This window comes from Thermobia domestica, chromosome 7 (assembly GCF_964235325.1).
Source record: "Thermobia domestica chromosome 7, izTheDome1.hap1.1, whole genome shotgun sequence".
NCBI lineage: Eukaryota > Metazoa > Arthropoda > Insecta > Zygentoma > Lepismatidae > Thermobia > Thermobia domestica.
In genome coordinates this window covers 220,899,543-220,918,146 of record NC_137460.1, presented here as the reverse complement: position 1 = coordinate 220,918,146, position 18,604 = coordinate 220,899,543, and the positions used below count along the sequence as shown (strand labels likewise).

Here is an 18,604-nt window from a genome sequence, read left to right as displayed (position 1 = left end):
ATTTTTAAGTTATCTATGGGCACCACAATATGAGGTACAAACTGTATTGCCTATTGGAGAGCAACATCTCATTCTATCATATAAAAATATTGAGAACAAAAACAAACCATGGAAATTTTCTAATGTCCTTGTAGCCTTCATCACCTCGTGGGCGCGTCTAAAACTTTACGAGTTAGTAACAGCTATAGATCCTGATTGTGTATTGTACTGCGACACTGATAGTATTATGTTTGTACAACAACGTAATGAAGAGCCTCCACTTTCTTTGGGTTTCTATTTGGGTTAGTTAACTAATGAAGTTCCTGATGGTTGGGAAATTGATGCATTTATAGGCTTAGGGCCAAAAAATTATGCCTATAGAATGAAAGAAGTTCAAACAGGGAAAGTAAATTATGTATTTAAAATTAGAGGAATAACTTTAAATCATCGTACACGACAAGAAATTAACTTTGATCATTTTTATTAACTAGTTCGGGATAAAGCTGAGAAAAAACAGTTACACAATCCAGGAAGAATTGTTCGTAAACCTGGGTTTGTCATCGTATCCAAGTCTGAAACTAAAACACATCAGAAAGTTCAAAATAAAAGACGACGATTAAATTATAACAGTATTACTGATTATAGGACATTGCCATATGGTTATCAAAGTATTAAGTGTTAAATGATTGGTATTCTGTGTATATGTAAATAGTAGACTGTGTAAAGGTAGCATGATGTCATAACATAATCATAATATCATCAAATATGTCCATAAGTTTTCACAAGACCTATCAGTTGGTACTTCTACGTATATATAATGTAAATATGTCAATAAGTTATTAAGAATATTCTAAGTAAGGTAATATCTTATCTATATATGTATATAAATATGCCAATATTGGAAAATAGAATATTGTAGACTATAAAAATACAATAAAGCGTTACAATTTACGATATGTTTTATTTTTATGAGTATATTCAAACAAATATTCATATAATACGAAGTATCTGTATTCTATATAAGATAAAGGAAGAATACGTATGCTTCATATAAGGATATTTATACGTATTTATTATATTTTATGTTCCTACAATAAATTATTCTCGGTTGGAAATCATGTTGACTTTATAATGTCTTCTACAAGGTGAACAAGCATCTTAGAAGTAAGTAAAAGTACGAATATATGACATTAGAATATTGTAGTGAAAAGATTTCTATAAGTAAATGGTTATACGATAGTAATATCCTATGTACTTAAAATATCAGTACAACATGTCTAACATCGAACTGATAAAAAAATAATACGACGTTTACAAATTACATCATATTGTGTAATATTACTGTTACTAATTTAAAATATGATAAAGCACCTGCGTACGAGATTACAAAACTAAGTGCGTTTGGGTACGAGATTACAAAATTACGTAACAAACTGTGTTACATCGTATACAAGTAGTAGTGTTATACTCTATTATTTTCGTTATAAAATTATAATTACCAATGTTTAAAGTATACGTATACCAAACGTGTACGGGAATTGTTCATACATTTTTATGTTTATGTTCGACAATTTTTGTAAAACTTTGGGAAAAGTTCGGTTAAGTTCGGCAATTTTCGGAACCATTCGTGTGGTACATTTACCAACATGTAAAGAAATTGTAGATATACTCTTATGTTCATCTTCGGCAATGTTCGGAAAACTTCGGGAAAGTTCGTGCTAACTTGTTCAAATTTCCAATTGTTACTATTTTATAATAAGATAATACAATATTTGAAAATAACGTTTACTACATTAATTGTAAATATTTTTAAAGTTATACAAATATCTTATTACAAATATATTACATATCATTAATGCAAAGAAAACACATTAAAATCCAACCGCCATGTTTGTTTCTTCAAACAACGCCATCTGTACACATAACATTGACATTAGTGTGTATAAGACTGTGCGTGTGTGTACATGTACCATAGCAAGTTACCGAGTGTTGTTTGTTTTTTATAACCGGCAATATCCCGCGCAGTTTCCGGGCGGCAATATTTTACGCGTCCCGCGTCGCGAAAACCTTTTTCCGGGGGCAAATACTACGCGGCGCGCACCGGTAGCGGAAAAAAAGGCGCAAAAATGGTATTTATTTTAGTAATATCATTCATTTTATTTATTCATATAAAAACATATCCTCTAAGAAGCATATTTCCAAAGTTTCAAAAAAATCGACGCCATATTGTTTATGCAAATTCATTAAATTTTTATTTTAAAGTTACAATGTTCTAACTGATATCGTAGTGTTCCTTAGGTCCTAAGGTTCAAGAAAATACCTTTCTTTACTTTCTACGACCAATAGTTTGCCGTAGAAAGCGAAAAATAAAAAATGTACTTTTTGAACAAGCCTCGTATAAATTCGAAAAAATAAAAATTGTTCAAGTTTATCATGTAGGGTGTCTTTCTATATTGATTTTGATCTGAGAAATCGTTTTCTGTTGTCCATTTTGTCCTACGATCAATAGTTTACGATTTATGATCATTTAAAATTATTTTAAAGTTACATTGTTCTAACTTATATAGTAGTGTTCCTTAGGTCCTAAGGTTCAAGAAAATACCTTTCTTTACTTTCTATGACCAATAGTTGGCCCTAAAAAGCGAAAAATAAATGTACTTTTTGAACAAGCCTCGTATAAATTCGAAGAAAATAAAAATTGTTCAAGTTTATCATGTAGGGTGTCTTTCTATATAGATTTTGAGCTGACAAATCTTTTTCTATTGTCCATTTTGTCCTACGATCAATAGTTTACGAAATATGATCATTTAAAGTTATTATACGGAAAAATCTTAGTCTTTTTGCATCAACGCCATCTATATAACAACACATGTCAGTAGTAAACAGGTTTTTGTGCAGTTAACACCAAAACTTATCGGGTTAGTCTTATTTGTACAAACGGCAATGCCTCATACGTTTACCGACAAAAATATTTTGTCATTTCCCGTGTTTTTTTCCCCGCCATATTTTAGTTGTTCCTATACAGTTCCCGTATGTGCTTGAAACATTAAAGAGGATGACATTTTGTCTTAGGTAAGTATCAACGTTGTAACATTTCTATAATTTGCATGTGCTTTCCAGTAGCCACCATAACAGTATAATGTAGCTTTACATAGGCATATCTTCTAAATCCATTTGTAATGTTTCAAATGGCAAACATATTTTTAAAGTAACGCTAAATAGCTAAAGAAAAAAATAATCACTCTAAAGCATTTACATATTCACTTACAATCTCAATTTATTCTCAATAAGCCGCGCGCATAATCATATTCTGCATACGCCACTATTTTCAACATACAAATTATTCGATTTCGTTAATTTAATTCAATCATTTGCTATTCGTTTTCTCTTGGGTTACGCGAAGTTTTGCAGTTTTGCTCTTCAAAAAACAAGTTGTCTTCCTTTAAAATGTCGTAAATTCCATTCCATTCAGCTAGCAATAAAAAACCGCTTGAAGCATGGATAGCAAGCATGCCCATTCACGCTTTTTTCCCTCACTTTTCTCACACACCAACGCATTTATGCGTGCTTCCAGCATTCTCTCTCTCTCGCGCGCACGCTCTTTCCGTCAAAGTACAAACACAAACTCCCCCCGGCCCACCTCCCGCCCCGCTCCTATTGTAATCTGCACGCAAAACTTTTTTCTTTTTTCCTCTCTCTGTCTCGTTCCTCCTGTTGCCGTTCATAGTTGTTTCCAATGGTAGGTAACCTGTCTGTCCCCTATGCGCTTCTTAGCGTTTCAAAATGTAGCTAAACCATTTTTTTCAGCCCATATAGTATTCATTCATGCATTTTAAACGAAAAACTATCCAGGAAATACACAGCAATTCCGGTTTTCGTATTTCAATCTTAAAATCGTCACAAACAAATCTCAATGTCTTTTTCAATCATAACAACGGTTACAAAAGCTTTTGATTCAGTTTTATTCTTACACAAATGGATTCAGGTTTTACTTTGTGCAACAATCATTTTAATATTCCCCATTTATGTTCGTTGTGTGATGAGATTCACTAGTGAAAAAATGTACATAGGATTTCCTTTTTTTAACTATCATACATATTCAGTGGAGGCTTCTACAGATAATGATTTTTTGGTTTAAATATCTATGTTTATTTAATAATAGAGTACTCTTAGATAATATACTTGGTAATGTCCATTCAATTAAAATTTGTATGCAAAACAAAGAGTAAAAAATATTATTTCAGTTTCTTTTTTATGAGATATTTTTGAAATCAATTCATTAAAATGCAAAATTCAAGGGAATATGCAAATAATCGCTGAACTGTTACACACAAAAACCTATTCGAAAAATCCCATGGAAATCATGAGTTATCTATCAAAATTTTTAAAGCCTAACAGCCTTACATTTTTTACTTTTCCCGAAAAATTTTTCATGAAATAAAAAATTAAATAAACCCTATAGCCAAACAAGTAATCATTTTAAGTAAATATTGCACTTAGAAAGAAGTTCATCTCGATCTTCAGTGTTCCTTTAATCAGGATCAAAATACTTTACCAACACACATGTTATAAAGCTTCAAGAGTGTTTTTAAGGGGGACATAATATATATAATGACAAACAAAATTATTTTAAAAAACGGGTAGCAGAAAAGAGGTGAGTTTTATTTATCTTTCTTTTTGTTAATAATATTATATTCATTGCATATAAAACTAACTAACTAACTAACTAAGTCTATGGCCTATGGAACCCGAAGGTTCACAAAAGCTCTTCAGTGACTTCTATCCTTAGTCAACTGAATCCTACTTTGCGTGTCCTATGTTTGCGAAATCCATCTTAATATTCTCCTCTTATATGCGCTTAGGTCTTTCTAATGGTCGTTTTCCTATGGGTTTACCAGTCAACACTTTAAAAGCGTTCCTACTTTTTTCATTGTAGCTACATAACGTCCACCTAAGCCTCCTAGACTTGACAACCCTAACAATGATGGGTAATTCCTATAAACTATGTAGTTTCTTGATGTCAAGCTTGTGCCAATCCCCATTCTCGTTCCTCCTGGGTCCAAATATTTTTTTCAGGATTCTGTTCTCAAATACTTTCAGTGTATGTTCTTCCCTCAGAGTAAGAGATCATGTTTGACAATTTGATTGTATATAGTTTACGAAAAATTCTTTTTTTTCATATGAGTATGAAAGGAAAAAGTAGAAGAAAAGCACTACATAGGAAAAATAAGATAAGCATAATTTTAAAAAACAGATGAGTCAAAATCATAAAGCGTAAAATTATTTTCCAGGTCTGTCAAATGTATAATAATAATAATAATAATAATAATAATTTAGATAGCTGAATGCTTAGTTGGATTCCAGCTAGCATTACCTAAAATTTGTCTCTTATTCGTACATTTTCTATTTTTATTAGCGTTTTTTGCCAAGTTCAGAAATCATCTTTAACCATTAATTGGAAATTATATTTTCAGCACTGTTCTTCTTATAAGGTTTCTATAGAGTTTTTTCCGTGTAATTTTAGCGGCAAAACAATCTTAAATCCCTGTGAAACTAATATCCTTTGCTGGGTCTTTCATAAAAAATATACAATACCTTACTCCACTACATTTGTTAGTTCCAGTCTTTCTAGAATCCACCGGAAAACTGAAAGAGAAAACCATAAAAAAAATGTGGTCGCTATAAAGCCTTCCAACCAACCAAGTAACCTTAAAATTTGATTTTTAACAGTTCAAATTACCTAAAGTAATCATATTAGAATTAATAAAACACACAACTTATATTGCCTAATCTAATTTTCTTTTTTTCTTTTTATTTAATATATTTACATTTTTTCTTTCTTTTTTTTACAATTTTCGTCTCTTTAATTTTAGTTTTTCCACTGCTTCGACTCTTTTTACGGCAAGTATTAAAAGTTTTTTGTTTCCTCATCTAGGGGAAACAATTCCCACAGATCATCTTCTTCTTTCTTCATTTTTTCTTTTCTTTTATTCACACTACGTCCAAATTTCAATCTTCATATTTACTTATTATTTCAACAAGCATTTCTATTAGTCCACAGTCCACTGCCAAGTTTGAAATATTAAATTCAAAGTTTGCGTGTAAATAATTACGTAAATTAATTAGAGTATTACAAATGCGCTGGTCATTTAATATTTGCATATTTTGTTGCTCTTCGCCAACTAATTGAATTAGATTTCCCCCTCCTCCCCTCTTGTACATCTTCGGGATTTAATTCCACCACCTCATCTTCCTCTTCGGGATTTAATTCCACCACCTCATTATCTTCCTTAGTTAAATCAATAATTTCAATTTGTCTGTGGTGTGCCATCCTGCAAGAAACAAAAATAACAATTATAAATATCAAATAATAGTATAAAATTTCACAGATTATATTTAAGCAAGCGTGCTGTTAAAAATATATCAAAATAAGTATCATCTTATTTTTTATGTCTCTCAACAATTCATCCAATCAATTATATAACAATCAGTATCAATTCACTGTTCTGTTCTCAAAATAAATAGCTACTGTACATTCAATACTTGGTTATCAGTCTTATAGTTATTCGCTTAGCGCCTATAATTTGATCTGCCAAAGTTATTTCATTATTTAAATATTAGTTCTTAAAACTTGGATCTTCAATACAAATAATAACTAATTATTTTTTATTTGTTCTCTTCTAAACAAACTGATATTATTTATTTATTTATTTCCCACCAATAAAAACTCTGGGGAGCTAAGCTCCCTAAATCATGTTTATAACGCAATTTACCTATATTTTCAACAAAAGTAATATTTCATTCCTTCAATCATAAACAAACTAATTTTTTCTACAATTTTTACCTTAATTTTAAAAATAACCTACATATAACTGTGAATAAGACCTTAAAAATCACCAGTTTCAATCATATTCTAACAAAATTAGTTTGTAACCCTCCCGACAGAAAATTTCTGTCTGTCTCTCCCTAGATATCCAAAATATCAAATAACATACATCCTTATTACAATTGTGTGGACATATTCGTATCATTTATATGAAATTTCACAAAAATTAAGCAAGAGTTTTTCCTAGGAAACATTCCTATTTACAATACTAGCAAGACAATATTCAGTTATCATTACGTTTTTATTTTACTTTTGCTACACAAATCCTAAAGTAATTCCCTATAGTACATTTGCTCCATAATTCTGTTCTTTGGTTAAGTTATCATCATCATCATCATCATAGGTATTCTGTCTTTATTAGCAGGTCCTTTGCCGCAGCTAACAAGCTTTCATGCTCCACGGTCCTCCGCTAACCTTTTCGTCTTCGCGTATAATCTTTCTGTTTTAATATCATTCATTAATTGTAGTCTTCTTCGCCCTTTCCCTCTCTTTTCCACCACCATACCCTCTAAGACATTGCTTAACAAGAAATTTGATTAAGTAATCTTATAATAAACAATATTATATTCGTAATTTTTTCAAAATTCTTCCGTTTCCTTCCACATCCTTAATTATCATCTCCTTTTACCCTAACTTGCATTACCGTACAATATAAAGTGCTAAGTGTCATAAAAACAATTCAATATTTTCAATAAATGAATATAAGGAACAAAATTCAGTTTTCCTAAAAACTAATCTTTTTCATGAGCTTCTTCGTGCCTAAGCCGTTAGCGTACGCGCGTTTGCATATAACACTCGGTTCAGTTTCCGGTGCGACCTCATGTGTTTAAATTCCAGCTTAATCAGTAAGTCCACGTTTCATATAACCTTGCTGCTCAAGGGTACGCTAAACTCATAATCAACTTAACTCAACTGAAGTCTTCTTTATACCTACATTTTAAATACGGTCATGCAATATTCTTCATTTGATTTTTCTATACTTATATTTCTATAATATAAATCATGAATTTACTTTCACTCTGACTAAATATTTTATCTTCTATTCTACACTGAAATCATTATTTTATTACATATTAAGCAGGTGATTATACTTTATCCCCCAATGCTTTGATGTTCTTGCATTTTTATTTTTTATTGTTTCTGCCATAAGGTCAGTTACATAAAGCTGTACAAAACGTATAACGCATTATATATTCCAATAATAATAATAATAATAATAATAATAATATTTAAGTCGCGAGCACACTCCCTCAAATACTGATATTGCCAATAAAAGTCCTTATAGGTATCAATTTAAATTAATTTTAGGCATTAAAACATTTCTCTGCACGTTATTAGTTCAATCCATACTAATATCACAAGTCGGGTTTTGCCCAATTCTTTAGCTAACAAATATAATTGGTTTTAGGACACAATGAGTTACTAATAATTGGATTATCTTTCCTGCAAAAATAATTATGGTACACTTGTACCTATGACAATTTACATGTCATAAATGTTGGTGAGTGTTTCCCAATATTAAAAAACTTTCATCGCGAAACTGCTACATAATAACAGTGCGTTTAAAGCCATACCATTATTACGTAACCTTCTATCTACACGGAAAAAATACATGTCAGTCTACAGTTTTACAATTAAGCTACCGGTGCCTTTAACAAAAACAATTCAGTTCAATTCATCACATTAACTAAACTAATTCCAATTCCACGTTATCTTACATAGCCTTGCTTTTAAAATTATCAACTAAATTTAAAATACAACCACGCATTGCTTCTGTTTTTCCAATTCAATAATTAAGTAAAAGTTTATATCTCATATCCTCTTCTAATAATAAATTGAAATATATATATATATATATATATATATTAAGGGCAGGTTACGCTACTTCAGTACTATAACGCTCGCCTCGGGTGCTTCCAATCCCTCATACAATCCTAATCCGCATCAAGTAAACTTTGGGGGTGCACAAACACCGTATGCGTAGGTTTTCTCAGGGTTTCCTATTTCCTCTCACTTTCTCATTTTATCATTTTACTCATCTCGCATTATACCCTTTAGCCTAATCCGAATAAACGTAAAAAAATTTCATTTTCTATCACATTCATAAGCTTTTATCTTTGCACCGTCTTCTGCTTTCCTTTCCATATGTTCCACGGTACCTCACTGTTATAACGCCCACCTCTGGTGCGTGCAATCCCTCCTTCAATTCCCGGCAAATTAACTTTATGATAAACAAATACCGTACTCATGTGTTTTTCGGAGTTTTCCCGTTTCCTCCCACTATCTCATTCCACCAATTGTTCAATCATCATACACTTGCCTTAATTGTGCGTCACTCTTAGCCTAAAGGGCATAATCGTGGGACATTAAACTAAAATATTTTATTTTCTATGTCTATCATAAGCTTTTATCTTTCCATCGTTTCCTGCTTTCCTCTCGATAAACTAGGCTAAACATACTATACTCATTATGTTCCCAACTAAAAGTAATCTTTTCCAACAAGTCAATTAAACATAATAAGCTCGACACTTTTCCTCTCTTAAGTTTAAAAATAATTTATTTCTTACCTCAAATCTAGAAATTCCTTTCACAACCTGCCTCAAATCAATCCAGGAAAAATCTAAAACAAAAATAAGAAAATAATTTTAATATAAATTCAACATCTCCTCCGCAAACATAATATATTCTCTATATAGCATATATATTAAAAGTTTAATAAAAATTACTTGGGTGGTTTACAATTAAGTTCTATGCTATTATATAATTTTAAAAATTAATTCCACCCTCAGCTCTTTAATATTTATCCTTTATTTTTCTTAAAAGTCAACAAATAAAAATAACTTCATATTACAATTTACAATAAAAATGATGTTATACTACCACTTCAATCATCTATAAAAGCTAACTTCTTTCATTATTTCTTTATAGAATAAATATAAAAAAATTCAACTTACCTTCCAAATATAGGTATTTTCTAACAACTAATCGCTCGTTTCCTAAACTCTCACGCAGAAATACACTAAGGCCAAGTAAACTCTAAATAAAAATAAACGTGTTCTCCAAAACAACTTATTTATATTTTTCACAAATAAAGAGGTAAAAACTAACGCCAAACATTTTACGCTTTCTTTTTTATTTCTTCAAACAATCTCTTTCAAATCTTAAGGCCCCCTCCAAACACACGTCCAATTACTGTATGTCTTAAAGCAATTTTTTTCTGTAAAAGGCAAAATTCTTTTAAAAGGATGCCCCCTACAAGTTCCCTTCAATACAACAGAAAGTTTACGCAACTATCTCTCTACAAACAATAAATTCTCACATAAAAGAAACTCTAACCCCTTAAATACAGCTTGTAGGGTCTAGATATTTCACAATAGCCAAAAAAATACAATACACTTTTGTAGGTTCTGCAAAACGAAAACCGAAACCAAAGGTTTCCCCTTTTCAGTTTATTATCTTATTCACCAGTGCAACAGCTCTTTTTTCTTGTCTCTGTAAGTATGCCACCGTACGTTAACATTTTTTCAACTAAAAATCTAACTTTCATTCCTATTGCTATGATAATAACAAAACGTTCATTTTTTAATGTTTCAATCATAATTTTCACATGAGTTTCCCATTTTCTCTCACTTTATTTATTCATTTTCTATTACTTCCTGTTAACAAAGTGCATCAAAATATCGCACTTACCTTCAGTACATTAGTATTTTCATTTAATTTAAACCACTTTCATTGCTGTCCATAAATATGTTTCCTCCAAATTCTCTTCTTTCAACCATAAATTACAACATACTCCTTCATTACTAAGGCGTTTAGCTCTCCTGCTTGAAGTCTCAGCTTCAATCACAGTTTACATCATATACATATCCTAATATACACCCATTATAATCATATTGTTTCACTAATACATTACATATCTATAATGCACGCTATACAATATTCCATCTAAGGTAACGCGGGTTCAATTCCCGCCCCCAACAAGTAAACTTTGGTAAACAAACACCGTGCTCGTACATTTCCTCGCGGTTCTCCCGTTTTCACCATTTCACTCATCTCTCATTATCATCGCCTCCTTTAGCCTAACCCGCACACGCATCAAAGGTGTGCGCCCTAGCTACTAGGTCAGTGTAAAAAAGCATCTAAGTACTCTCATCTTGCATTTTCGCGCAATTCTCCCGTTTCCTCCAACTTTCTCATTTCACCATTTTACTCATCTCTCATTATCATCGTCTCCTTTAGCCTAACCCGCACACACATCAAAGGTGTGCGCCCTAGCTACTACGTCAGTGTAAAAAAATCATCTAACTACTCTCATCTTGCATTTTCTCGCAATTCTCCCGTTTCGTCCCACTTTCTCATTTCACCATTTTACTTATTACTCATCACCATCTCCCTTAGCCTAACCGGAATAACCATGGAACGTAAACTCAAAGATTTCATTTTCAATATTCCGACTACAAAAATATAAGGTTGTAATCATCAGTATTATACCCTTATTATTCACTAAGTCCATCTCTCATATAGCTTCGCTGTTCAAACCAACGCAAAACTAACATCAACTCAACTCAAAATCCATTCAATTCATATCTTGTTCGTTCCAATTCTCAAAATACTCATGTTTCTTCCCAACAATATTAATCCATTTATCACATCACTAATAAAATATTTATCTTTAATGTTTCACACATCCATGGTTCAATCCTCAGCTCGCACCATATATATTTTCCCACATTTTAATCTATTTTTTCTCAACTATAATATATTATCTACCCAATCTTATCTCTTTTCATCTTCATCTTTTCCACTATATGGCATAAAAATTCATATAAATTAAAACTCCAAACAAATCCATAACCCCGAAATATCTAAATTTTTACTACAAATATTCTCTTATTTTCCACGTAAGTTTCTCACACTCCTTTTCAAAACTACAAAAATCCATTCACGGTAGTAACCCTAACATCAACAATACTTTTTTTTCTTTTTTTTCATTCTTTTCTCCCCTTGTAAACCAATGGCATAATAGCATTCTTATTCGCAACCTGTCTTATTTTTCTTTTTTAAAGCAGTAGATTCACTATTCTTTAAAGTTAACAAGAATCTTTTCCAGAAAAAGGGCTTTTTTCTTTTTCATTCTATCAGGGGTAGAAAACATGGTAAATGGAACATTTTTCTGTTTAACAAGTCAAAAAAATCTTTTTTTCTAAAAAGAGTTACACATACAGGGGGTCTCAACCGTCAACAATAAATACCACATACGTTTTCTCAAATAACTTTCACAGGTGACAACTACATGCTAACAACTCAAAAGGGTTAACACATACAGGGGGGTCGCAAGCAACATGACGTTCTTTCATCCACACAAAAATATTTCGCTTTCTTTTGCAATAATTTTCTACATTTCCCTTTACGTGCCAAGGTCCTTAACTATTGCCTAACAACTCGCACGCCAATTAAAACCAACCCTTTGCTCAAAAGGAAAGTACAGTTCCCATGCAATCTTATGTCCCGTCTCTCAGTATGGGGCAGTACATTAACTTTTTACAAAGTGACACGTAACATTTAACTATCTGTTTCTTAAAATCTCTGTCCTTATAAATAATGAGTTCTATTTCTCCATAAGGTAGAAGTCACAGCCCGATTTAAACAAGGTCTTTTACTCCATGGACAGCACACTTCGCTCCCTCCAACAACCTGGACCACCCAAAATTACAACACACCTGCGTCTATGTTCCTTTCTTTACTCTGCATCAAAGGGTTCTCTCCCTCCCCCGCCATCCTTACCTAACATTCAATGTCTTTTAACATTTGTTCTTTATCGAGATTTTCCCATGGTTAGACTATTTTCAGACATCTATATGTCATTTTTAAGTGACACTTCCTTCTTTCTTTTAATGACAGAAGGTTCAAATTATGATACTGTTACAAAAAGCTTCTCAATTTCAAATTCTAACCTTTCCTATTGTGATTCCCATGTTTCTAAAAGTTATTTGACATGTTTTTTTCACCTCCCATGGTTAAACTATTCTCACACATCTATATGTCACTTTTAAATGACAGTATCTTCTTTCTTTTAATGACAGGATGATAAAATTACGTGACAGTTACAAAAAAGCTTCTCAATTACGTATGCAAAAGGTTCCTATTGATTTAACAATGGTATCACGTCGATTGGAATGTGGACATATTCCACCAAGGCTACTCAGGACATATGGTATCAAAGGTTTGGCAAGACAAGACTATCACATCCAAGAAGCAGGCTTTCTTGAAAGGACTGTCAACTGGATTAAAACAGCCTTCCGGGAAGGGAAACAGGTTGATTGTCGCGCATATTGGTAGTGAAACTGGGTTTGTCGTAGGGGTAGAGCTTATGTTTGTGTCACAGTCAAAATCTGATTACCACGAAGAAATGAATGGCGAAACATTTCATAAGTGGTTTGAATCTGTGCTGCCAAAATTAGAACCGTATAGTGTAATTTGTCTTGATAATGCACCGTACCATTGTGTTCGAAGTAAAAAAATTCCTAACACCACATGGAGAAAGCCTGAAATATTTAAGTGGTTACAAGATAAAGGTGTGGAAATTACGTCTGATATGCTGCGTGTAGAGATACTGCAACAGGTGAAATCTTTACAGCATATATATAACAAATATGTTGTTGACGAAATGGCAGCAAGACTTGGTCATACAGTACTGCGGTTACCCGCCTATCATTGCAACCTGAATCCAATAGAAATAATCTGGAGTCAAATAAAGCGTTACGTGGCTATGAACAATAGATCATTTAAACTGGACGAGGTCAAAGGTCTTTTTGAAACAGCTGTGTCTCGTGTTACCGAATCTGACTGGGCAGCCGGAGTTCATCACGTAATTGAAAAGGAAGAAAAGAGACTGTGGAAGGTTGATTGTTTGACAGATGAAATGAGTGAAAGATTGCTTATATCGTTAAACGATGATTCAGCAAGTGATAGTGATGATTCCGACATTAGTGGTGTGTGTTCACTCGAGGAGAATTAAAACCGTAAGTTGCCAATTTGCATTTTTTTTAGAGAATACGTAGAATAAATATATAAACTATTTATTGTATGACTTTAGTTGCTATTTGTAAGTTCAAATGTTATAGGATATGAGAAAGCATATCGAGAAACAAAGCTTCAGGAAAAAAAGAAAAAAAATGTTTAACCTGTATTCGTTCATTTATTTAATGGTTTAAGTAATAGATAAAGAATCTAATGTGAGTAAATATAGTTGCTGTTAATACAGCGTATCGTCTAATCTTGAAGTTGATAATATTGGCGTAGTGTGTACATCTAATTTCATCTATAATTATAGTAGGCCTATAACAATATTAAATATCTGTGGTCGGTCCTCTTTGGAAGAGAGCAGAACTATTGTCAGCTATTTTGCCTAATGTGAGGGTGTTGTTGTGTGTTTTAGTTTAAAAAAAATCATCGTTTTAACAGCGAAGGATTACATGCGCGCATGCACGTGCAGAAGCAGAAATATTGCGGGAAACATACGAAGCATTTTCTCTTGCACCAATCGCTGAATACTTGTGCGCGGAATGATACAACTCGAGTTACGCGGTTTGTTTTTGAAGGGTGCAAAGGTGTGTGAAAAAACGAGTAGTAATGCTTTTCATGCCGGTTTTTTTTTTGCATTTATTCGAGTATGGAAGCATCGAAGAACATGTTTTATGGGCATTTTGCAGTCACGTGTGCGATGCCTGGGGGCAGTGACGTCACAAACAACGAAGGCGGCTTTTAAAAAGGGTAAATTTTAGAGCTTTTTAAAAAATTCGTGACGCATCCCTATTAATCTTAGAAACATAGTTTGTATCTCGTTGGTTTCCTTATAAAGCAGAGTTTCCAAATGTAGCTCTCAAATTTCCCTATTATGTACGAGAAAATCCCGCCCAAATCGAAAAAGGGATTTTCAGGAGAAAATTTCCCTTTCCCCTAAATTTCTCCCCTCAGGGACATATAGACATATTGGAAGTGTTACGTTGGAAACCTACTCTTATTTGGAACAAAGCGAAATACAAACCATGATCCTAGAGTAAATAGAAGTGTGTCAGGAAACTTTCCAATGTTTGAATTCTTGCTTTATTTACACATTTTTAGTCAATTAGTTTAGTAAAGTATCTACAGTATTATCACTATTTATCCTAAATTCATGAATCTTACCTCGTTCTCTTCGGCATGAATCAACCTTTTGAACGGTATAACTTGCATATTCGTATCGTGCACCTGAGGAGAGAAAATTCTCCCAAAAGGGACATTTTTGTAAAAACTTTTTTTCAATTTTGGGCCCCTTCGTGCGCCCCGGGTGGTAACGCTCAGCGCCCAAAATATTTCGAAATTAGTGTATGTAATAACTGTACGAAATACCAATCTCATATCTTGAACACTAAGGTCGAGAAAAAATATTGACCCATGTCTCAACAATACGCATGTTGGCAGTGCCTCTTGTCAGTGCTCCATTAGATTTTAGGGAACGCATCAAAACTTGCTCGATTACAAGATCACATCCCAAGCCTGACCAAGGTGTATCAGTTCTGTGCACAACATGAAAACCCTTCTGAAACGATGAATATACACCGTATATGTGGTTTCCCTTCCGGAAATTGCGTCATAGTTTGCAAATAAAGATAGGCTGATTTCAAATACTTAATATGACCTGCAGCAGGAAACACAGGCAAACATTTACAAATAGCCTCCAGATGAGAAGTCCAGGACCCTGACCGATCTACTTGAACAAGTTTGCGTGCAATAGCTACTATAGATTGATACTCTGACCACTGTTTGCTTGTAAAAGACGAGTTTCTTAAACTCTCACTCTTTCTTGCTATAACTGTTTTCAATGCACTTAAAGACTTCGACTTCTCTACATCAGAAACTGTCTTCTCGTGTATCAAGAGTTCATCATACAGAGAAAGGATATGTTGAATTAAATTTTTGTACTTTTCTTCATCAAATATGCCATGCAACAAGATTGAAGCCAGAGCGGAGTCAAGAATGATATTTGCACGGAAAGCTCTGGACACAGCTTTGCCATTAATTATCTGCTTTACTGCGTTCCCGTAGATCTGTTGCAAAACGTCTTCAATACCGGAATCTTCCATCAAAGCATCAATGTTCCAATTGCTCCAAGAAAATTCATCAAAGTGTGGAAAGACCCTAACATAATGACCAAATATTCAAATTCTACTTTGTACCTCGTATCGTTAGCAATAAGAGAAGCTTTCCAAAAGAGGGGTTGATCGAACGTAAGAACTGGAGAGTGTCCTTGCGTCCTCGATAATTCACAACTGTACTTCATAGTTGATAAAATGCATGTCATATTACTTGGCTGAAGGTTGATTATTAGTAGTATCACAACAGTGGATTTTCCACAACTAGGAGAATGGTGAATGCTCTTCATTGTGCCTGATCATCCAGGAACATTAACTCTTAAGTGCCATGCTGTTTTCCAGAGGACATCGGTGTGTAGATATGTCATTTCAAATTATGGTAACACATCCATTTTCAAATCAAGCGAGCGTTTGTTGTGGAAATATTCGTAGATGTTAATATTTGCCATTTCCTTCACTACGTCATTTGATATATTCCCACGAGGAATAATTAGTCTCGTTTTGAGACCTGGTGTTATCGCTGCCATCATCACCATGCCATGAAATGTATTATCACCTTTCAGCGTAGCAATGTTGTGATCAATATTGTCAGCAGCAAAAATAACTGCTAGTTTCATTCGGTGCCATAAGGTGTCCACCATTTGCAAAAGGCGCATTTCACATAAACTTTCGGTAAGAACAACCAAAACCAAGATGACTCAGTACATCTAGAAGGAACTGAGAACGAAAATGGATGTACACCAAAACTGATAGACCCAACTGCATTGGTGTTAGTATTACTCTCAGTATACAAACTTGCATTATTTATTGACCAATGGCAGCAACTTTTAATTCATCACACCCAGAAAATATTTTCGAACATATTAGTTTCAGGCTGGAGGGAAGATATTCCTCGGTCTCTTCTAATTCCAAATCGGCTGACGCAGGATAATATTCTGTTTCCAACATCAATTGTCTTGCACTTTATATTACTTTCAATTAATTCCGCAGCCGTTTCAATTATTCGCATCTTTTCAGTTTCATCATCTACATTCTGTTGACATTTGTAGTGATTTCTTGTTATGGAACTAACAGGTTCTCTTAAAACGTCAATATCGTTTTGGCCTTGTTTCTCACTTATGAAGATTGATTCACCGAAGTGTTCAATGAGTTTAGATTTTAGGTAACGAGGGCTTTACGCGTTTTCTTTCGTATGTTCCAAATATTGGTTCATTAGTGAAAATAGATCACTGTATGTTGTTCATCTTCATATTCCTCTAAGTATGAGCATACTTTTTGAAATGCTTCTGCTAATGTTTCATTTTCAGGTCGACCTGATTGTTTTTTTTTTTTTTTTTTTTAATAATGTTTCGTCATTTCTTTGTCTATATTTGAAGGGAATCTCTCTTCCGGTTCGGAAATTTACACTACAGGGTTGATGGTACACACAATCAGCTGCAAATAAGTCACTTCCAAGGTATTCCAGGCGCCCTTGAACTTCAAGAGACCATTTGTCATTTCTTTTCTCACACATTTCACGCACTGTATTTGGAAATGTACTTGTCGTAACACTTACAGATTCTTATCTAGGGCTGTGTTTTGCATTGAAATCTACAAACTGTTCACATAAAAACAATCAGTGTGACTGTTTAATACACCACCACTGGAACGCGATCTCTTCCTAGAGGTAGATGGTTCGAGCTCACTAGATTTCCTCCTGACAGTACTCTCTATATCTTTTTGTTTGTGAAACGCTTCCGACATAAAGAATGCACAAAATCTCCGGTAGACACAATAATATCCGAACAACGTTTTCTGCTAGCCTGGTTAATTCCATTGATACTTTTTTCTTGCAATTGAATGAACTCACTTCAGTCACTGTCTTTTTTTTTTTTTACAAAGAATGCAAATTTGTCCACAAGTATCCACTTTTTATGATGAACCAGACCAGTTAAACCGTAAAGTTGAAGTAATCATTTTTGTATTGAATCTGAAAAGAAGAAAAAAAAGAAAAAAAAAAACAATTAATAGACGAACTTCTATTCTTGTGAAAACAAACAATATTCTATGAACTCAGACTCTAAAATTACCCCCTAAACATGTATTACTGCTACTATTCTAGTAATGAATAAATTTCTTTGCGCTGGCGGCCATATTGGAAACGTCCAAAAAAAAAAACTACTTTCCCGTGGGAGAATTTTGTCCGATTTTGCATATGTTAAAAAGTGATACATAAGAAGTTGAATGCCATTGGAATTGCTTCTGTTGCAATTTGTTCAAGGTCAAGTGCTATTTTCAGTAGACTATAACTTTTTTTAAAAAAAGATTTACAAAATAAACAAATTCTTTATTCGTAAACGATTCACTTTTCGACTCTTTCTAATACAGTCTGTATACGCCCATCTATCATATCGATGATCACATTGTACCCAATGATTATTTTTCGTTTTTACCTTGTTTTTGCTATTTTTTCTCACGCAATACACAAATTCAATATTTCATCTGAATTTTGAATGAAATATCACCTGTATTTGTCAGAATTGAAACTTGCGTCTAGTCGCTTAGTACTTTTTAATTTCTCAATGTAAAAACGTTCGTGGACACCATAATTGTATCCGCCTCTTTC

The 18,604-nt window shown here is 33.2% G+C and overlaps 1 protein-coding gene across 1 annotated transcript; it reads left to right on the top strand.

The window, feature by feature from the left end:
• Positions 1-13,076: 13,076 nt before the first annotated feature.
• LOC145689564 (uncharacterized) lies at positions 13,077-13,883 on the top strand. The gene has a single exon (XM_081763743.1). It carries the CDS (start codon positions 13,077-13,079, stop codon positions 13,881-13,883), a length of 807 nt encoding a protein of 268 aa, XP_081619869.1.
• The last annotated feature ends 4,721 nt before the right edge of the window (positions 13,884-18,604 follow it).

What these genes read in the sequence shown, in the direction of transcription:
- LOC145689564 (XM_081763743.1), top strand. Translation starts at nt 13,077, where the DNA reads ATGGTATCAAAGGTTTGGCAAGACAAGACTATCACATCCAAGAAGCAG.